General features: G+C 45.9%; 1 protein-coding gene across 1 annotated transcript in view; it reads right to left on the reverse strand.

Moving 5' to 3' along the window:
* Positions 1-21,896, reverse strand: part of CNIH3 (cornichon family AMPA receptor auxiliary protein 3) — a 206,115-nt gene extending 184,219 nt beyond the window's left edge. Inside the window, exon 1 of the mRNA XM_040351380.1 lies at positions 21,455-21,896. Coding sequence (XP_040207314.1) covers positions 21,455-21,535 — 81 coding nt within the window. The 5' untranslated portion in view covers positions 21,536-21,896. The remainder of the gene's footprint in view (positions 1-21,454) is intronic.
* Positions 21,897-23,359: the final 1,463 nt, after the last annotated feature.

Raw genomic sequence — 23,359 nt, forward strand, 5'->3', positions numbered from 1 at the left:
AAATAATAATGACAGACAGTCAGTAACTATAAGGACAAATCGGGAGGCAGCCAGCCCAAATATATGGATAGGTAAAATAACCTAGTAGAGGCGTTCAAGATTCCCGGATATCCAGCAAGGGGGATGGTGTGGTGTAGCCTGATACAGCTCATAGGCAATGGGACATAAAGGGAGGACCTTTAAATAGCTGCCTCACAGCTGTGCAAGGCCAGCGTGCCGTCAGCGTCACTTGGGCTGGAAGTATACCATTGGAGGGTGCCGCAGCGGTCGGGAACCGCCCACAGCGTCCACCCTGTAGTCCTGGCAACTCCAGCTGAGATGGACAAAACACACACGCACAGCGTGGTGACGTCAGGACTGACGTCCCAGGCTGGGTGGGATGCGTGGCGCCGACGCGCCGTGCGCGCTGCCCCCAGAGCCCGAGCAGCCCCCCGCCCATAATGGGCAGAGAGTGCTGGGCGGCTTAGTTCTATGCGGTTTTTTCATCAAGCCCAGACGTAGCACACTCAGGATATGTTCCCTGAGAGCTAACAGCTGTGCGTTTTTGTCATGGGTCTGGCAATTGATATGGTTGTACGTCCATGGCCTTCTTTTGTCTGCCAATCGGGAGCTGCGACGCGCTCTGCGTGCTGCCTCCTGCCCGCCCCTCTCTCTGCCCATTATGGGCGGGGGGCTGCTCGGGCTCTGGGGGCGGCGCGCACGGCGCGTCGGCGCCACGCATCCCACCCAGCCTTGGACGTCAGTCCTGACGTCACCACGCTGTGCGTGTGTGTTTTGTCCATCTCAGCTGGAGTTGCCAGGACTACAGGGTGGACGCTGTGGGCGGTTCCCGACCGCTGCGGCACCCTCCAATGGTATACTTCCAGCCCACGTGACGTTGACAGCACGCTGGCGTTGCACAGCTGTGAGGCAGCTATTTAAAGGTCCTCCCTTTATGTCCCATTGCCTATGAGCTGTATCAGGCTACACCACACCATCCCCCTTGCTGGATATCCGGGAATCTTGAACGCCTCTACTAGGTTATTTTACCTATCCATATATTTGGGCTGGCTGCCTCCCGATTTGTCCTTATAGTTACTGACTGTCTGTCATTATTATTTTTGTAGATTCCAGCTGGCTATCTTTAGTGATTTTTCCTCTTGCTATATATGCCATACATGCTCAATCTTATGCTACTTTGTTATGGGAGGATTCCTTGCTGCCCCCTTCTTGTGTGCGCTCTACTGCCGCCTCAGCTCCCGTGACGGACATATTCCCTTGGCCGTGGCTCCATACATACCATATTCACTTACCTCAGATTCCATGTGAGTACTCTAGGTGGATACTTTTCCCATTTTATACTGGTTAAATATAATACACTTTATTGATCTATTCTATTCTATCTTAATCTTTATATATTTTTAGATAAGCCAAGCATCCGCCCCTGAAGAGTGTTAAATACATGAAACGCATCAGGCCAATATGGATGCTACGTATACTTTACGATGATACTCAAATTGATTCGATTATATTTTATATATGTTTTTACCAGTCCTTCTCACCCTTACATATTCGCCAATACTGTTATCTTGATATCTGTACATATGTATATTCACCCAATGCACTTATTGTTGCTTATTGCTTGTATAGCGTAGAATCACCCGAAGGTATCGAAACGCTTCCAGACCTTAACAATTCACAACAGGACCGAGTGTTACAGGCATAAATTAACATAGTAACAATATAAAATATGTACCACAATTAAAACCAAATAATAAAACAACAATATAACACCATAAAACCAATACAGTACAAAACCATAGAAATCACATAAGACCAAAAGAGAGACAACACACAATTCCCAACAGATCTAGCAGTGCTTCCCGCCAGAATGACCCTAACCTCACTCTTCCTATCAATCTGCCTCTGCCCACAGATAGGTTTTTAGATCCCTCCTGAATGTGGGTAGGTCAGGACTCTGTCTAAGACTTAGGGGAAGTAGATTCCACTCTCTCGGGCCAAGGACAGAAAAAGCCCTGCCCCCCCATTTTTTCAGCTGACTCTTTGGCTGTTCCAAACGGAATTGGCAGCTCCATCTAAGGGAGCGGCCAGTAACATGTCTATTCAATTTCTCACATAGATAGGCGGGTCCTAGCCCGTGAAACGCTTTAAAAACAAGTGTTCGAATTTTAAAACGCACCCTCTGACCAACTGGCAGCCAATGCAGGGCAGCCTGATGTCTCGCGGTGGGGCAATGGCCTCTGAGATTTAATGCAAGCCTTACCGCCTGATTCTGGACTTTTTGAAGTCTCCTAATCTGGACTTGAGGCAGTCCAGCCAGGAGACCATTACAATAGTCCAGATGTGGAAGGACCAGAGCCCGCACTACCGAGATCCTCTCCAGATCTGACAGAAAAGGCAAAATGCGGTAAAGAAGCCGCATCTTAAAATGGCAGGTCTTGACAACCTGACCGACATAGGGGATTAGCGTCAAGTCGCTGTCAATTAGGACCCCTAGTGTCCCCACCGTGTCGGCCGTCCGCGGGCACACCCCTGCCCCATCGGGCCATGATAACACCCAGTGTCCCTCAGGAATATTCCCTGATCTCAGAACCTCGGTTTTGGCCTGGTTTAGCTGCAGGTAGTTAGCTGCCATCCAGTTTTTTATGATCTCCAAACCTGCTACCAACTTGGCCTCCGCCTCTGGCTCATTGGTCGAGATTCTGGAGACCAACTGGGTGTCATCCGCATAGGACTGAAATCGAAGTCCCAGACTTGCGATCACCGCCAGCAGAGGGTGAAGATAGATGTTAAAGAGAAGAGGGGAAAGCGGGGACCCCTGTGGGACCCCACACGTCACCTTGATAGGCTCCGAGTAGAAGTCCCCCAGTTTCACCCTATACTCCCTCTCCTCTAAAAATGACTTAAACCATTTCAAGGCCTGGTCACTCACCCTCGCCACCTCCTGAAGCCGTGTCAGCAAGATCTGGTGATTTACTGCACTCATCAATCCATACGGATGATCATGTGACATCTGGCCAAGCATTGTTGTATCTCTGCCACCCCCACTAAATATGCACATACTATGTGTTCTAATATGTGGTAATGTCATTTAATTGAAATGTATGTTTTTCATTTACATGATCTCTGGATGTTGATACATGTTTTGTAATTTTGTGACCAATAAATTTGTACGTTTTTTATTACCCGCACCATGTCTGCAGCCTCATCTAAAGTCCCAAATATTTCCCACCCAATATTTTTTCATGTACGTCACAAGGGATGGAGGTGCTATACTTATAGACCTCATTCAAAGTCCCACTTCCCCTTCCTATTTTTCTTAATGCAGTGCTATTTTCATGTCCTCATTGTTCGTTTTTGCTCTCAAGTTGCTGTAATTCTTCTCTGATCTCCACACTTCCTGGTTGTCTGTTTCCTGATAACCACAGTACTGGGAGCTTTCTCTCTGTGGTCACTAATCAAGGAGGTGTGATTACTGTGTGTCTAAAACTCCTCAGCACCAATCAGTTTCGTTTTCCAAACCATCACTGCTGTCAGGAAAGGTTCCTCCCGCTGGTGATACTGCCTGATATTTGGCGTGCAGTACTGGGTCCACCACCAGGTGTCTCCTGGCAGTCTGGAACTGCCAGGGGAGCTCTCCCCTGGTGGTATTATGTGATCTTTGGGCCGCAGTACTGGCGTTCCTGGCAGTGTGGGGCCGACATCTCCTGCAATCAGGCGTCACCTGAGCCTGATTGCAGGAGATGTGTATAAATACCTGACAGTGACAATTAGACCTGGCCTTGATATCTTTCTATGCACCCTGAACCTGGTATCCTGTACCCTGTACCTATACCTGTTCCCCCTGTGATCCATCCATCCCCCTCCTTGTCCTGTTTATGCTCCCTTTCCCCAGCTGCTGACCTCCCATTGACGATCCTGGCCTGGCCCTGTTGTGATTCCGGTTTGTCCCTATTACTTGTACATATTGGTCTATTACTGTTATTATTTGTGGTTTCTTTTGGTGTTGGTTGGAGTGGTTGTGGAGGTTATTTTAATATTATTTCACTATTTCACTATCTTAATAACTTAATAAATTATATTTTCACTTAAAACACGTCTGGGTTCCCTCTGTTGCAGTCCACACAATTCTGGTCTAACCTGATATGTGACAACTGCCCTGTATTAGATGTTAATGCGTTTCAGCCATAGGGGCCTTGTTCACAAGCACAGAATATATAGTATACAAACACCCCCTCCTTCATTGGTCACAGAGATTGCCAATTAACCTAATGATTCTCAAATTAAAACAATAAAACCAGAAAGAAAAGAGGGTTAAAAGTTGTTCTGAGAAAGCAAACCACATTACAGAAATAAAAATAAAATAAAGATAAAACACATATATAATCCAAAATAATAATAATTAATTTGCATAACAAAAATAGAAAAGTGTAAATGACCATGGGAAAAAAGGGGAAATAAAAAAGAGTGAGAATTGGTGGAAAAGGAAAGAAGAATGAAACATTATATAATTAACGTTTAATGTAAATCCGGGTCCCATCTGAGGTTTAACCCCTGAGGGACTCTGGTTTTAAGCCTAAAAATCCACCATGCTTCTTTATTAAAGCCGACTGCTGGGTTTCTGATGTGGTTCAGGTGGACTACCACAAGCACCAGAAAATATTAAACCCCCAACACTATGTATATCGGGCCCTGCTGTCCCACCTGTGGGCCTGGAACTGGTAAACTGGTTTGGCGGGTGTTGCTGGGTAGAGTGGAGGAAGCTTGATTTCTGATTCCCCCCATAGTGATTGAATCCTGGAAGCAATGTGTATTAAGTCACTTCCTGGTCCACAACTGTCATTCCCCGGGCAGCCCTGTCTGCACTTGGGGCCACTCAACTATCCCTGCCTGTCACATTAGGATGAGCTGACTATAATAAGTTTAAACAAATAAATATTTTACAAAATCACCATGCATTTCTTTTTCATATAGTTCAAGTTGTATGAACGTGGGCAGGTGCAGAGTGGCGCTGCAGCAGAAAAACATTCAGAGTCCCAGTGCAGAGAAACAGAAATATATTGTAACTGATGTTTAGCAATACAGAACAGGCATGTAACAGCGATTTGGCAGTAAAAATAAGACCTCAGGTGTGCCGACAGCGTCTGTCTCGAGGGGTGGAATGCTGTCTGGCCTAACCGTACCCCAGTTGGGAGGCTTCCAGATAGGATGGCATGTCTGTGAACTTTACCTACTCACCTCAACTTCTCCCTGACACTAAGCACATTACCTGCCAGACAGGTAAACTGTTCCTACTTTAGCATAGGGTGACCACATTTCCAAACTGCCATTCAGGGACACACCCCCTCTCTCACCTTTCCCAAAAAAAGATGGGGTGGGGAATGCAGTCTTGGGGTTGATGGGGAATTTGGCGGCGGGTTATTTGTCAGGTGAATGTGCCACTTGCCACCCGATGCAGTGCCGCTTGCCACCCATAGCCTGCCACCAGATGAAGTGCTGCTGTCACTCCCTCTGCATGACCCACGTGCGTAGAAGGAAAGGAGTGGCGTCACTATCTGGAGAGTGAAGATCACACCAGTCCCTGCTGCTTGCCGCTGGGTGCCAGAGAAGGAGGAGGTGCTGAGGTGGGTGGGGACAGCAGTGCTGCACTAGGCGCAGGCCTCGCTCCCGGTCTCACTGTCTGAGAGTAAATTGTCACTGGTTGCAAGATGCCAGGCAGCGCTGGCCCTAGCAACCAGTTCCGGAAATGTAGTTATTAGTTAGTAGGGGGTGGCTGTGTCCTCTATTTCATTCCGGGACATTGTATTGTCCTGGAATGAAGGTGCCCGGGACCCAGGACAGACATGTCAATTGCGGGACAGTCCCGGGCAATCCGGGACACGTGGGCACTCTACTTGGGACTGGGATGTGGCGGATGGCGCATATGGCGGATGTCCCTGGGCTGATCCTCCCACAGTAAACAAGCCTGGAAGTGTGTATTACATCACTTCCTGGTTTAGAGTTGTCATTCCCCAACAACCCTGTGTGCGCTTAACCCCCACCCCTGTACGTCTGTCACATTAGGATGAGCTGTCTGTACAGCTGCTGCATCCCCATAGAGAAACATAGGCTGCCTGCACGCAGATGCAAAACACAATGTTCTTTCACGCTGTAGAGGCCACAGCCCTGGTGTGAATACGGCCTTACCCGATGAAAAGAAAATACATTTTTTACTTCTGAGCATAATGAAATAAATAAACTTCCCTTTAAATACAGCTCAAGTTGCATGAACAAGTTTCTGTTGTCTGCGAGTGGCTGGAGGCAACGTTCAGCGCAGGGCACAGATGCTCAAACACATGTCTGAGAGCAAAGCCTCAACAGGATGAAGCACTTTGGGTATTATCACTGAGCAATGAGCAATATATCAGTGTACACTGTCACTCACATTCTACATCCTTGCGTGATCTCTCTTACCTCAACTGAGGTCAAAGACAATAGCTACTCTCTGTCTTCTTTCTTGCATTTAGACACCAGGGCCCAGATTCTCAAAGGGCTTACGACGGCGCAACGCAATGTACGCCATCGTAAGTCCTAATCTGGGCCATCGTATCTATGCGACTGATTCTTAGAATCAGTTACGCATAGATATCCATTAGATTCGACAGGCGTAAGGCTCTTACGCTGTCGGATCTTAAATGCAATTTTTTTTTTCGCCGCTAGGTGTCGCCTCCGTCGTTTTCCCTGTCGAGTATGCAAATTAGCAAAATACGCGAATTCCCGAACGTACGCGCGGTCGACGCAGTGAAGTTACGACGTTTACATTAGATTTGCGACGCGTAAAGTTGCCCCTGCTATATGAGGGGCAACCAATGTTAAGTATGGCCGTTGTTCCCGCGTCGAAATTTAAAAATTTACATTGTTTGCGTAAATGGGGCTGGACGCCATTTACGTTCACATCGAAACCAATGACGTCCTTGCGACGTCATTTAGCGCAATGCACGTCTGGAAATTTTAGGGACGGCGCATGCGCATTACGTTCGGCGCGGGAACGCGCCTAATTTAAATGCTCCACGCCCCCTACCCGGCTCATTTGAATTAGGCGGGCTCGCGCCGGGGGATTTACGCTACGCCGCCGCAACTTTACAGGCAAGTTCTTTGAGAATAAAGCACTTGCCTGTAAAACTTGCGGCGGCGTAACGTAAATGACATACATTACGCCCCCCTTTACGCCCATCTACGAGAATCTGGGCCCAAATGTAAGTATGCAAAACATCATAACATCCTGCAGCCTCAGGCACATGGAAAATGATGATGTTCTTCTGTACAAGCTCCGCCCCTTGCGTTGTAGCTATTTTAGTTTAAAATTAATGCTAGAATGTACCATTGGAGGCAGCTTGGAATGGTCTGATATATAGTATATTCAAATTTTTGACTGTATGCGCCAAAAAGCAAGGCATGGTTAAATGGGAAGTATGGCTTTTTTTTTATTGCAGAATCATACTTACCTAGGTGGATGCAGTGTCGCTCCAATGCTGCATTTGTCCCCCGCCGGTTCTAAAACTGAACGATCAAACACCGCTGATCACTCGGTTCTCTCATCGGCTCACTTAGGCTACTTTCCCACTGTGGCAGTGGAGCATAGCAGTAAAGTGCCACTAGTTTTAGCGGCGCTTTACCACTGTTTAAGCGGCGCTTTGCCGCTGCTAGCGGGGTGCTTTTAACCCCAGAATGGGTTAAAAAGGGGTTAAAAGAACCGCTGCCAAATCGCTTTGCAGGCGCTTCGGCAGCGCTACCCATTAATTTCAATGGGCATGGCGGTGTATACACCGCTCCTGCACTGCCCCAAAGATGTTGCTTGAAGGAAATTCGAAATTTTGGAAATTTGGAAATTCTAAATTTGGGGAATTCAAAATCTTGAAAATTTGGAAATTCAAAAATTAGAAAAGCGTAAAATCGAAAATTCGGAAATTTGTAGTTCGGAAATTTGAAATTAGGAATTGGAAAATTAGAAAATTAAAAAAATTGAAATTCGAAAATTGGAAAATTTCGAAGTTAGGAAATTCGTAGGGTTAGAGGGTTAGGGTTAGAGGGTTAGGGTTAGGGTGTTAGGTTTAGAGGATTAGTGTAAGAGGTTAGGGTTTAGGGGTAGGGTGTTAGGGTTGGGGTTAGGGGTTGTGGTTAGGGTTTAGGGTTAGGGTTTCCTCTTGAAGAATAAGGCTAGGACTCAGATATTGAAATAGGGACCTCCCCCAGAGGTCAAAGGTCAGAGGGCATGTCACAGATGGCACCGCCCTCGGTTATATAAGAAATGTCAGACGGGTAGCGCATCATTCGTCCGGGAGACTCGTAGGAGGCCGTATCGTTCGTAGCGTTACAGCGCTGGAATTTTTATTTATTTTTTGCTATTAACCACTTAACCACCGCACGCCGCAAAATAAAAACGACAGGGTGGATCCTTAACTCTGGGAGGACGTTATATAATGTTCTCCCAGAATTGTGCTCCCACGAGTCCCCCCCAGAGGACCCGGCGCATCACGGATCACGGTAAATTTCCACTGATAGCGGCCGTTTACCACGTGATCTCTCCGTCAAATGACTTGTAATGACTTGTAAACAAACCGGCGTCATGTCATGAGAGGTTCGGTGATTTACGTCGGCAAGGATTGCACCTGCGCAGTCAAGACAGGAACCATATCGATAGACTGAACCATATCGTCAGATCACCGGGATCCAACAATTAATAAATAGCCACGAGTAGTTTTAAATGACTTTTTTTCCATTAGAAATTAAATTTTGTGCAGGGACAATTCTAAACACGGGAAACATGTGCTACTTTACAGGCATACTATAGACACAGGAATATTTCACTTTTATTTTTTGACTTTAAGCATTATTAAAATCACTACTCCCAAAAAAAATGCAGTTTTTAAAACTTTTTTTTGCATTGATACATGTCCCCTGGGGCAGGACCCAGGTCCCCAAACACTTTTTATGACAATAACTTGTATATTAACCTTTAAAATTAGCACTTTTGATTTTTCATGTTCGTGTCCCATAAACTTTAACGGTGTTCTGGTGGTGCGAACCGAACCCGGGGGGGGGGGGGGTGTTTGGCCCATCCCTAGTTTTAATGTTTCGATATTCTATATAAATCTAAAGAGAAAAACGTTTTGGCTATTTATACATCTTAAAGAGGAACTTAAGTCAGAAAATTAAAGTGTTACTAAACCAGGACCCTGAATTCACTATATCTGGTCTCCCACAGTACACAGAACATGGAAATGCAATTATTTAAGTAAATATAAACTGCGTGATCATGCAATGCTGTACCCAAACAAAATTTATGTCCCTTTTTCCCCACAAATAAAGCTTTCTTTTGGTGGTATTTGATCACCCTGCGGTTTTTATTTTTTGCGCTATAAACAAAAAAAAGAGCGACAATTTTGGGGGGAAAAACAATATTTTTTACTTTTTGATATAATAAATATCCCAAAAAATGTTTAAAACATTTTTTTTTTCATCAGTTTAGGCTAATATAATCTTCTACATATTTTTGGTAAAAGAAAAAAATCGCAATAAGTGTATATTGATTGGTTTGTGCAAAAGTTATAGGGCCAGATTCATATAGAAATGCCCAGGCGCAGCGTATCAGAGATACGCTACGCCGCCGTATCTTACCTGGCTCTAAGTCGAATCCAGGAAGATTTTGTGCCGTAAGTTACGGCGGCGTAGTGTATCTCTTGGTGCGTAATTCAAATCGGCGGGTAGGGGGCGTGATTCATTTAAATGAAGTGCGTCCCCGCGCCAATTGAACTGAACTGCGCATGCTCCGTTTCGAAATTTCCCGCCGTGCTTTGCGCGAAATGACGTCGCACCGACGTCATTTCTTGAACTTAGACGTGAGTTACGTCCTTTCCTATTCACGGACGACTTACGCCAAAAAAAAATTTTTAAATTCGACGCGGGAACGACGGCCGTACTTTAACATGGCAAGTCTATCTATACGCCACAAAATAGCAGCTTTAACTATATGCCGGGAAAAGCCGACTAGCGACGACGTAAGAGAATGTGACGGCCGCGCGTACCTTCGTGGATCGACGGAAAAAGCTAATTAGCATACCCGACGCGGAAAACAACGCAAACTCCACCCAGCGGGTGCCGAAGTATTGCACCTACGATCCGAAGGCGTACAAAGCCGTACACCTGTCGGATCGAAGCCAGAAGCCGTCGTATCTTGGTTTGAGGATTCAAACTAAAGATATGACGCGGCAAATTTGAAAGTACGCCGGTGTATCAGTAGATACGTCGCGTACTTTCTCTGTGAATCTGGCCCATAGCGTCTACAAAATAGGGGATAGATGTATGGCATTTTGTATTATTTATATATTTTTTTACTAGTTTTACTTTTCAATAGCAGCGATCTGCGATTTTTTGCAGGACACTTTTTTGGGACCAGTGACATTTATACAGCGATCAGAGCTAAAAAATAGCCACCGATTACTGTATAAATGTCAACGACAGGCAAGGGGTTAACACTAGGGGGCGATCAAGGGGTTAACTGTTTCCTAGGGAGGTGTTTCTAACCATGGGGGGTGTGTACCGACTGGAAGAGGAGAGAGGTCGCTGTTCCTGATCACCAGAAACAGCAGATCTCTCTCTACTCCCCTGTCAGAACCGGGATCTGTCTGTTTACATTGACAGATCCCCATTCTGGCTCTCCGAGAAGTGACCGCGGGTGGCCACGGCTCCGGCGTCATGCCTCCTATAGCTTCTTAAAGCGGCCGACGTACAATGACGGCGATTATACCCACCATACCCATATTGTAAAAAATATTTGGATTGTGCTATTTTTTACATGGCAGGGCATGCTGGAACTAGTAGTCTGTTGGAAATAAGAACAGGTGGTGATGTGTATATACTGTATAGATTGTCGCATCAGACCCTATTATTTTTATAAAAATAAAAAAATCCTGCCCAATTTGGTTTGAGATCACACGAGAATTTGTGCAAGCTGTGATTTACCCAAAATATAAATGGCAGGGTGTGTTGTGTTTGCCAATGAAGAGGATTTCAGCCCAGCATAACTTCCTAAGCGGATTGCCATTCTGTTATCACAGCGGCATCATAGCGAGCAATCTGATCCAAAGGCTGCTGCCTTCCCCTGTGCTTGTGTTACAGCGGAGAGATTCATAGGGAGATCTATATAGAGACAAATCAGCTTCTGCTCAGAGGAGATGAATGTATGCTGTTGTCTCAGAAAAATTGTGAACAGAAATAAAAATGCATAACAGACGTGGGAAGTCAATGGAAATATCAGATTGCGCTTGTGTTTATTTATATACTTTATATATATATATATATATATATATATATATATATATATACATACACACATCTGTTTTTCTATTTCTTTTTGTATTTCCTAAAGCATCTTAAACATTTTTCTATGCTAAGTAACATATATTTGTGACAACTCCAGGTATTTATTACCCTTCACAGAGATCCCAGTAATACCCCTGACAGGGGGCTAGATTCAGGTAGGGGCGCGCATAGTTACGGCGGCGCAGCGAATTGTATTTACTCTACGCCGACGCAACTTACAGGAGCAAGTGCAGTATTCACAAAGCACTTGCTCCGCAAATTGCGGCGGCGTAGCGTAAATGGGGCCGGCGTAAGCGCGCAAAATTCAAATGTGGAAGGGGGGGCGTGTTTTATGTAAATATATGATGACCTGACGTGATTGACGTTTTGTACAGACGGCTCATGCGCTGTCCGGGTACATATCCCAGTGTGCATTGCTCCCGAGTACGCCGCAACGATGTATTGGTTTAGACGTGAACGTAAATTACGTCCAGCCCTATTCGCGAACGACTTACGCAAACAACGTAAAAAATTCAAATTTCGAAGCGGGAACGACGTCCATACTTAACATTGGCTGCGCCTCCTAATAGCAGGAACAACTTTACGCCGAAAAAACCTAACGTAAACGACGTAAATAAATTTCGCCCCGGGCGTACGTACGTTTGTGAATCGGCGTATCTAGGTAATTAGCATATTCTACACCGACAACAACGGAAGTGCCCCCATCGGCCAGCGTAAGAATGCACCCTAAGATACGACGGCGTAAGAGACTTATGCCAGTCGTATCTTAGGCTAATGTCGGCGTATCTAGCTTTCTGAATACAGAAAGTAGATACGCCGGCGCAGCTTTGAAATGATGCGGCGTATCTATGGATATGCCGGCGTAATTCTTTACTGAATCTACCCCAATGCCTTCAACTGTTTCTCTCTCTAGAAGGACAAAGCCATCTTTGTTCAGGCATCATCCAGGGTAGGCATGTAGATTTTGGACTGAGATTCCAATTTAGAGATGACAGAATCATGTAAATCCTGGTGTCTGTGCAGTTCCTAGCTATGTTCACAACTGTCTGACACAGACCACCCTCTGCTACAATCTCTCGCCTTGTGACTTGCTACAAAGTTACAATGTTATAGTCTGATGACTCTGATCACTGAGGGACAGCTGACCGAGGGAATGCCTCCTCCTGCCTGCAGTAGACTAATGGCATCATCTCAGTCTGAACAAACCCTCCAAAAAATGTTTTTAATTAAGACTCATATCTGTTACAGCAGAGGATGTCATGTCATCTGTGCCCAGTATTGCCACAAAGAGTTTTTCCAGCTCTGAGCAATCCTCTTATCTTTCTTCAGTAAGATAAAAATGGACACACAGAGATGATTTACATATCTCATGCACAAGAGTGAGAGAGGCATTCTGTGTACTTCACACCCCCCCTCTTTTCTTCTCCTGTTCTCCCAGGATTGGCTGCTCTACACCTCAGCATGATTGGGCATGCTGAAGTTATGTGGTGACTTTCCTGGGTTTTGACTGGATGTAAGTGATCATGTGTCATAATCCACAAGACCAGCAGAAGTTCAGTGTAAGAAATATAAATGCCTGGCCAAAAGGAGTGTAGAGGTGGGCGGAGAGTCTACTGACATCACGACTCCACCCACTGAGTCACGGACAACAGACCTGCCCACAGAATCTGGAGTATTGCAGGGCTCCAAACAGCTAAAGGAGAGATTTTTGACAGGTAAGGATACATGCAGGAGGCTTGTATATCCTTATAGATCAGCACTATGGAAGTCATTTAGAAATGATGAGAGTAGGTTTACATCCACTTTAAATGCAAGGATGTTCTTTTAATGATAAAGGGAGAGGTCCGCTTTAAAGAATACACTGTATATCATTAACAACGGTCTCAGTTCATTGCATGTGTTATCAGTTTCCTGAAACCAAGGAATACATCTTTGTCAAAGGCTTTTAGGCTCGGTTCACACATATGCGATGTTGGACCTTGCATGTGTTTCGTACCGCAATGCCGTGCAGTTCACATGCGGTGTCTGTGCGATCCGAATTCAGCCACAAATATTGTATGCCTGAATTTGCATCTCATTCGCACCAAAATGGTGCAGGGCCCTTTTTTTGGTTCGCATTGGAATGGGATCGCAATTCCTGCACTATTTGTCATTTACTTTCTATTGACACCCGCATTTGTTTTGCATAGGGCAGTGTGAACCGCCGGTGGGTGACATGCAATGCAGGAACCCATACTGGAATTGCACGGGTTCTCGCATCACATATGTGTGAACCGAGCCTTAAAAGAAATCTGTGGTCTTGGTGGCTGCAGTGGCTTACTACCTTTTGAGAATGCTAGTTTCCTTGCTGTCTCTGGCTTCAGTTCATTAGACTCAATTGACAAAGCAACAAAAAAAAATGACATTTTAAAATTACAGTTACAGGGATTAAACTAGAATGCCAGGCTGTTGTTAAAGCAAAAATAAACCCTCCTATTCTTTACAGCCAAGTAAGCTGCCATCTTAACACTGGTTTGGTCTTCAGTTATGCTTCCGTACATGTGATCAGTTAGATTGAAAACAGTACAGTGCTAGAAATCAAATGTTGAGTATTTAACCACTTAAGACCCGGACCAAAATGCAGCTTTAACTGACAATTGCGCGGTTGTGTGACATGGCTCTCAAACAAAATTGGCGTCCTTTTTTTCCCACAAATAGAGATTTCTTTTGGTGGTATTTGATCACCTCTGCGGTTTTTATTTTTTGCGCTATAAACAAAAATAGAGCGTCAATTTTGAAAAAAATGCAATATTTTTTACTTGTTGCCATAATAAATATCCCCAAAAAACAATTTTTTTCCTCAGTTTAGGCCGATACGTATTCTTCTACCTATTTTTGTTAAAAAAAAATCGCAAAAAGCGTTTATCGATTGGTTTGCGCAAAATTTATAGCGTTTACAAAATAGGGCATAGTTTTATTGCATTTTTATAAAAAAAAAATGTTTTTACTACTAATGGCGGGGATCAGCAATTTTTTTTGGTGACTGACATTATGGCGGACAAATCGGACCATTTTGACACATTTTTGGGACCATTGTCATTTTCACAGCAAAAAATGCATTAAAAATGCATTGTTTACTGTGAAAATGACAATTGCAGTTTGGGAGTTAACCACAAGGGGGCGCTGAAGGGGTTAAGTGTGACCTCATCTGTGTTTCTAACTGTAGGGGGGTGTGGCTGTAGGTGTGATGTCATCGATTGTGATTCCCTATATAAGGGAACACACGATCGATGACGGTGCCACAGTAAAGAACGGGGAAGCTGTGTTTAAAGCTCCGTTCTTCCGCTCCGGGGACCGATTGCAGGACTCCAGTGGCGATCGGGTCCGCGAGTCCCGCGGTCACGGAGTTTCAGACCGGGTCGCGGGCCCGCGACCCACAGCTGGGCATTATACAATCACGTACAGGTACGTGATTGTGCCCAGCTGTGCCATTCTGCCGACGTATATCGGCGTTAGGCGGTCCTTAAGTGATTAAATATCAACATACTGTGGTATACAAAATAAATTGTGATTAGCATATACAAAAATTCGAAAGCCTCGTACACACTACCGCTTTTCCCGTCGGGAAAACTGCCATGAGAGCTTTTGGCTGTATGCTCCATCGCAGTTTTCCCGATGGGAAGACTGCCGGAAAAAAAAGAGAACCAGCTCTCTTTTTTCCCACTGGGATTTCCATTAGTTTTCCTATGGGAAACACTGCGATGGAGCGTACACACGGCCGGGTTTCCCGACCAAAGCTCTCATGGCAGTTTTCCTGTCAGGAAACCCGGTCGTGTGTAAGGGAAAAAAGGTTCTCGGTTTTCCCCTCGGGTTTCTCGGCGGACTTTTTACCGCTGGGAAACACGGTCGTGTGTACGAGGCATAACACCATAATTTAATTGATAGTATCTCTAAATAACGTGCACTGTGCAAATGGTGAATCAACATTAGTTGTACAGTCCCCTTGGTGATTAAACAGTTAATCCATTCATATGTGATGATGGGAGAAATCCAGGAGTGTAGGACTAAAGGAGTCACCGCCACGCCGTGTGTGCATCCACCACCCAGGGGAGACGATTAAATACGCTTACCAGAAGGTAGCATCAATCAGGCATGTGATTATCAAAGCTCTGAATAGCTAGTGGTGCAGTTCCTCCTCCTCGGATGAGCCACTTCAGATAACCTCAACCCAGCATGTGGGAATATGGATCAGGATGGTAAAGTCCAAGATGGTAAGAACCTCCTTCCAACACAAAACCGTTTGGTAGGTTTATGGTTAACAGCATCCATAAAAGACAACAAAAAGCCTCCACATGGTGAAAAAACGTATGGTTACGGGTTTATTAAAAATGAAAGGTTTTACATAGATTCCAAGATGTATTGCATCAAGTAAAAAATTTCCTCTGTGATCACCAAAGCATAAAAAAATCAAAAAAGGTGCAATGGCATGGAAAGGACTCACCAATTCCAACATGTTTCGTCTACAAAGACTTCAACTTAGAGTATGTTTCTTCTGCAATATAAGCCTGTTGTTCACAATTTTTGAAGAAAAAAATTACGTTCTACCTTAAGCTCATGGTTCAGAATGGCAGCCAGGCAACTAACATTTTCAGGAGAGGGCAGCAATGTCACAAGTGTCAAGAACCTACTGCAGCATTTACTGTATACCTATATATGGGTCCCTCAGTCACCTTAATCCAATCAGCATGGGTTGTGCATGTAGAACAGGATGGTTTCCCAAACAATCACCCTCCCACAAGTTCTTGGGCAATCAACATCTGCCTTGACAAATTTCAGTCCAGTTGCAGAACAAGTTTAGTTGAAAGTGATTAACTACTGCTAGCTACATCATGACATGGATTATTGAGAACCTTCACAGAAGGAGGACATTATTTGGAGGCGGTGGAACTGACGAGACTCAGTAGTGGATCCCCCCAGGCTGATGAGTGGGTTCTGCCCCAACAGGGGCTCATGAAGAAGCTTTGTGAACACTTCAGCCTCACATAGAACTAGATGCTTTAGGACAAAGCTGTGAGTTACAGAGGAATGATACATCAACATCTCTGAACCGAGTCAATGGGCCATATTCTCATAGAAGTTACGATGGAGTATCTCAGGATACTCCATCGTAACTCCCCTTTTTGGCCCGTGTATCTATGCGACTGATTCTTAGAATCATTTTCGCATAGATACACTTAAAGCGGTGGTTCACCCTCAGTGACACGATTTTACCATCGAGACAGGCATTGTAGCGCGAGCTACAGTATGCCTGTCCCGATTTTTTTACCCCCGTACTCACTGTGTACTCGTACATTATAGATTTCGGCTCCCGCGGGGAATGGGCGTGCCTATGGAGAGGGAGGATGATTGACTTCCGGCTCTGGCACGTCACTCTCCCCGAAGACAGCCGGAGTAGGTCTCGGCTCTTCACGGCGCCTGCGCACAGGCTATGCGCAGGCGCCGTGAAGAGCCAAGCCTATTTCGGCTATTTCCGGAGAAGCGTGACGCGCCAGAGCCGGCCGTCAATCATCCTCCGTCTCCATAGGCACGCCCATTCCCCGAGGGGAGTCGGTATCTTCGATGTACGAGTACACGGTGAGTACGGGGATAAAAAAATCGGGACAGGCATACTGTAGCTCGCGCTACAATGCCTGATTTTATGGTAGAAGAAAACAATTTTTTTTTGGGGGTTTATAGGGTGAACCCCCGCTTTAAGATCTGCCATCTGTAAGTCACTTACACTGGCGGATCTTTAATGTAATGACGCCGGCCGCCGCTAGATGGCATTTACGTGAAGGACTCATTTGCGTATGCAAATGATCCTTCTACGCCGATTCCCGAACGAGTTTGCGTCGCGTAACCGTCGCTAACGTCGTTTGCGTAAGCGGAAACTTACTCCTGCTATATGAGGAGTAAGTTTCCGCAAGTCCCACGTAGGCCATGTTACGGATGGCGTCGGTTCCGCGTCGTGTTTTTTCGTCGGGTACGTCGTTTCCGTAAGTCGTTCTTGAATACGACTTTACGTCAATGACGCACACGTCGGCGTCATTGACGTTTTCCGCCGAGAACTGGAGCATGCGCACTGGGCTTTTTGAAGCCCGGCGCATGCGCAGTTCATTAGAATCGGGGGCGCGCTTAATTTGGAGATCCGCCAGGGTACGCCGGGGCATTTACACTCCGCCGTCCCAACTTACAGAGCAAGTGTTTGGGGAATACAACACTTGCTCCTGTAAGTTGGGACAGCGGAGTGTAAGTGCCTTAAGCGCAGCCCGCGGATTTTTAGAGAGAATATGGGCCCATATTCCTAAGGGACCTATTCACACTATATGAAGGGTCCAATATAATTGAATAGTGTGTAGCGCTACCCCCGAAGGAGCCGCTGATTTGTTATTGGGATCGGCATATTGAGTTACCTTAATGTGGCGTATGGGTGCAGTTGGAGAACAACGCAGTGAGCGAAGGTTCAGACAGTGAATAAAGAGTTTTCCAATGCTTTATTCCAGGCCAAACACGGCCAACATCAACATTAAAGCGGTAGTTCACCCTCACTTACATCATTTTTCCATCGAGACAGGCATTGTAGCGCGAGCTACAGTATGCCTGTCCCGATTTTTTTACCCCCGTACTCACTGTGTACTCGTACATTAAAGATTTCGACTCCCGCGGGGAATGGGCGTGCCTATGGAGAGGGAGGATGATTGACGGCCGGCCCTGGCACGTCACTCTCCCCGAAGACAGCCGGAGTAGGTCTCGGCTCTTCACGGCGCCTGCGCACAGGCTATGCGCAGGCGCCGTGAAGAGCCAAGCCTATTTCGGCTATTTCCGGAGAAGCGTGACGCGCCAGAGCCGGCCGTCAATCATCCTCCGTCTCCATAGGCACGCCCATTCCCCGAGGGGAGTCGGTATCTTCGATGTACGAGTAAACGGTGAGTACGGGGAAAAAAAAAAATCGGGACAGGCATACTGTAGCTCGCGCTACAATGCCTGATTTTATGGTATAAGAAAAAAAAATTTTTTTTTTTGCGTTTATAGGGTGAACCCCCGCTTTAAGTGGGAAGAGCAGGTTGATGAAGAAGAAAGAAGAACCTTGCAGTATCAGGCCCGGATATTAATTGAGCAGTACTTGCTCAATAGACTACCAAACTGTTATTCGTCGCCACTCCAGTCGGAGTGGGTAAAGTGCCCCCGGACAGACCCCTCTCACAAGCCTGGCAGCCGAAGTGTCACTTAGGATTTTCTGGGAGGAACAGATCTCTCCCACAGACCTGGATCTAGGGCCTCTGCCACAGGCCAATCACTTTAGGTGAGCTAGATGGATAAATGGAGCGAATCCTCCCAGTAGGTTTTAGCATAGGTCACCAGATGACAGCAAAATGTACCTGTCAGCATTCCGGTCACCAGATCCCCGATTGGTTCGTTCAAGCCCTATTGGACAACCTGCCTCCGGGTTCTCCTCAAGCCGACCCCCCAATCGAACGGCGCCCAGCCTGGGATCCTCTCAATAGAACTGGGGACCCAGTAAGTCACTGGAGTCCCCTTTTACCTCCGGATGAGGGTTTATGCAGACTGCAATTTCGGCCTGGTGGGCCTCACTGGCGGGGTCCATGGATGCGCGCACCCTGGAGGTGGATTCCGCACCTGGAACCGGGACCCCATGAAACTTGCTTAGCACATGACGCCTGTCACAGATATACCCCTCCCCAGCATGCCTTGCGAGGGAGAAACTTCTCTGATTGGCTGCTGGGGAAAGTTGCTCTGCCAGAACCCCTCTGAACTGCTGGCCAGGGATGGTATTGCATCCCTGGAGCACAGACTGACCCAGTGGACGTTTCTGGAGTGACAGAAGTCCCAATTTTAGCAAATTTTGAATGGGAGCAAAATAACTCTCCCATTCCCCACTAACTTTAGTGTAGTGCCCATACTGAAAGTAAGGGGGCGTTACAAGTGCATTCATAAATATGAAGAAATGGGGAAAGGTCTGTATAGATTTGGGGATATGTGGGTATGTTTTAATTACTTTTACAACGTGTAATAAAATTATATTTTTTATTCTTTGAAAAATCTAGGTGAGAGTGTTTTAAATAACAAATAATTATTGAAAGGTTTCTTCACAGTAAGAGCTGTGAAAATGTGGAATAGACTCCCTCCATAGGTGGTTCTGGACAGCTCAGTATATTGCTTTACGAAAGGTCTGAATTCTTTCCTAAATGTACATAATATAACTGAGTACTGACATTTATAGGTAAAGTTGATCCAAGAAAAATCTGATTGCCTCTCGGGGAATCAGGAAGGAATTTTTTCCCCTGCTGTAGAAAATTGGATCATGCACTGCTGGGGTTTTTTCTCCTTCCTCTGGATCAACTGTGGGTATAGAATTGGGTATATGGGATTGTATGATATTATTATTATTATTATTTTTTTTATGGTTGAACTGGATGGACTATAATAACTGCTTTTACATGCTGGGATGTAGCAGTTGTTACAAAGTATAGTCTATCTATGGTGTCTCATTAAAAATGACTTGCTGCACTCCAAGGATTAGCAACCATTAGCGCCCGGCTCTTGTTCACACTGGGGGTATTTTTTTTTGTGAATATGTGCTGCATTTTCCAACTTTGTCTGTCAAAAGCGATCAATATCTGAATGCTCACATTGACACACGTGCTCCATTGAAGAGCGTTGGAAGATTCTGCCTACCGCACGTCTCCTTTCGATTTTGCACTGACCTCTCTTATCCAAGTCAAGTCAATTGCAAGTGGTCTTTCATGAGTCGAGTCATCAGTTATATCTCAGATCTACATTTAACATTGCTCTGACGTGTGAGGAACTACAACTCCCAGCATGACTTACAGCTCCAGCAGCAACAAGCTGCTTTCTGTAGCTGTCAGACAAAAAAAAAAAATATAAAGACTGTCATTTGTGACCTAGTTGCTTGGTTGACCCAGAACTAGTAAGTGTAGTCAGATGGATTCACGTATATGTGCCTAACTTTAGGCGGGTGTAGCGCATCTCATATACGCTACGCCGCCGTAAGTTAGAGAGGCAAGTGCTATATTCGGCGTAGCGTAAATGTGCCAGCGGAAGCGTGCCTAATTCAAATTGTGAAGAGGTGGGCGTGTTTTATGTAAATAAAGCATGACCCCACGTAAATGACGTTTTTAACGAACGGCGCATGCGCCGTCCGTGGACGTAACCCAGTGCGCATGCTCCACATTACGCCGCAAAGGCTCATTGCTTTCGACGTGTACGTAAATTACGGCCAGCCCCATTCACGGACGACTTACGCAAACGACGTAAAAATGTTAAAATTCGACACGGTTCCGACGTCCATACTTAACATTGGCTGTGCCATCTTTTTGGTGGTTTATCTTTACGCCTGAAAACGCCTTACGTAAACGGCGTATCTTTACTGCGATGGGCAAGCGTACGTTCGTGAATAGGCGTATCTCGCTGATTTACACATTCTAGGCGTAAATAAGTGTACACGCCCCTAGTGGCCTGCGTAAACAGACAGCTAAGATACGCCGGCGCCGGCGGTCGTATCTTAGCTACATTTAAGCGTATCTCAATTTGAGAATACACTTAAATATACGACGGTGCAGATTCGGAGTTACGACGGCGTATCTACTGATACGCCGTTGTATCTCTACGTGAATCTAGCGAAGAATCTGCATACCTGTGCCAGGTCAGTGACCTACAAAGTACCAAAGACAATGGGCCAGCATAACAGCCAAGCAATTAGTATTTTAGAAGCCGATCAGCAGCGGTTCCTTCTGTGATTTTCTTATAACAAAGGAATATTAGATAAAGGCAAAGCAAGGTATATATAATACATATAAAACAGCTAGAAACATAAAAGGTGCCAAAACCCCCCTCCAGCATTTCCAGCATACAATCCATTTCTGCATAGCTTAATCCTCTCTATAATGCCAAGAACATATATAAAGACTTTTCTCTTCCAGCTGCTAAGGAACAACAAGACTCAGAGGCCTTCTCTGCCTTGTAGTTCCTCAGTAGCCAGAGGAGCCCAGGTTGTCACTCACCCAAACAAGCATCCCCATTCCCTATTACTCACATGCCAGATTGCAAAGAAGATGAGAGCAGCGCAGAGCACCAGAGATAGCATGTAGCAGAAGGCAGCGAAAGTAAATGCCATTGTGCCCCCAAAAAGAGCAGAAAATCCAAGCGTGACCCCAGCTTTAACAATCAAAGGACAGAAGACCCCCAGCGGTGTCCCCTGCTTGAAGCGCGGAGCCACCCCCAGCCTGGTCCTATGGGGGGACTCTTCATATGGATGTCCTTCAGCTTTGCAAAGTGCCCCTAAGTTTGTAAAAGAGCAGTGGCAGGTTCCTGGCTATGCCCTGCATCTCCCCGCCACTGGCAGGACACTTCTGGAGTGCCGGAATCCTGGAAGGAAAGGACTAAGTGACTCATTGCAGCCTAGATTTCAGGGGAGGAGAAGAGCTGTCAGGGCTGGAAGGAGGGGCTGTGTACAATACCGTCGCTCCATGTGCTGCTGCTGGATTGGAATGTGTGGACAATAGACTCAATTCACAAAGCTTTAGTACAAGGAGAAGAATCTTTATTTTCACCATGTGACTGTTATTTTCAAACCTCATTGGATTCAGTTGAAAATAGCTGTCACTTTTTGGAAAATAAGTGTCCTTATCCTTATGCCTCGTACACACGACCATTTTTCTCGGCAGGAAAAAAACGCCTTTTTTCCCGACGTGATTCCTCTCCAGCCTGACTTGAATACACACGTTCATGCAAACAAAAACGTCTCACCAAAGCGCGGTGATGTACAACACGTACGACGGGACTATAAAGAGGAAGTTCCTTTCAAATGGCACCACAATGAAAAAGCTGCTGTAATGCTTATAAAGCAGGGGTGCCCAACCGGTGTCCCATGGAGCCCTCTGATGTGGCCCGCGGCCTCCTGCTCTGGGATGGTGGTTTGGAAAGCCCAGATCTTAGGATGCCGACCCACCATCCCAGAGCATCAGTGTTGTTAATGGAGCCGGCGGTAGAGGAAGCAAGTAGCTGTGAAGCAGTGCCACATAAGCCAATGCTTCCTGTATAGTGCCGACTCCTTTCACAGGCGGAGTGATACCAAATGCACTCCGCCTGGGACAGCAACAGACAGTTATTGTAAGACTGTTATTAATGGTCAGTTTATTACTAAAATCACAGTGTATATATGGGCATATCTGTTCTGCAATAGTTCCTTGGCTGCTTTCAAACTGATCCTCAGGTGCACTGCCCCCTCCACAGCCCAGGGAGACTGACAGTCACCAGGTCTCTTCAGACTGAGATCTGAGCAATCAGCAGTGTTTGATTGTTCCGTTCTTGGTCTTATGCCGCGTACACACGGATCGGAAATTCCGACAAGAAAACCGTGGATTTTTTTCTGACAGAATCTTGGCTTAAACTTGTGTTGCATACACACGGTCACACAAAATTCCATGCCCCAGTTTTACTTACATGAACCCAGTTTTCTTCTCCCCGGGGATGAGCACACCAGCTCTAGCTGGTGTCTTGGGTCCTGATTGGATAGATTGATAGCAGCGCAGCCATTGGCTCCCGCTGCTGTCAATCAAATCCAATGACGCGGGCGCTGGGGGTGGGGCTGAGTCCTGCTTTCTGTGTCAATAGACGCAGAAGCTGGACTCGGGAACGCACTGACACGGGTGTCTTGAAGGAGATCACTTCTCTGACGGGGCCCTCAATGCGGGGAGGAGCTGCTAGCGCCGCTGAGGGACCCCAGAAGAGGAGGATCAGGGCCACTCTGTGCAAAACTAACTGCACAGTGGAGGTAAGTATGACAAGTTTGTTTTTCTTTTCTTTTTAAACACAAGGGTTTAGTAACCCTAAAGTCTACATTCACATGGCAGTTAGGGGCAAACAGTGAATTCCTGTGGCCAGAATTAGCCGATTCTTGTGGCTGATATCTCAGGCAAATGCAAAGAGCTGCGGCCGC

The sequence above is a fragment of the Rana temporaria genome, chromosome 4, assembly GCF_905171775.1.
Source record: "Rana temporaria chromosome 4, aRanTem1.1, whole genome shotgun sequence".
NCBI classification, from domain to species: domain Eukaryota; kingdom Metazoa; phylum Chordata; class Amphibia; order Anura; family Ranidae; genus Rana; species Rana temporaria.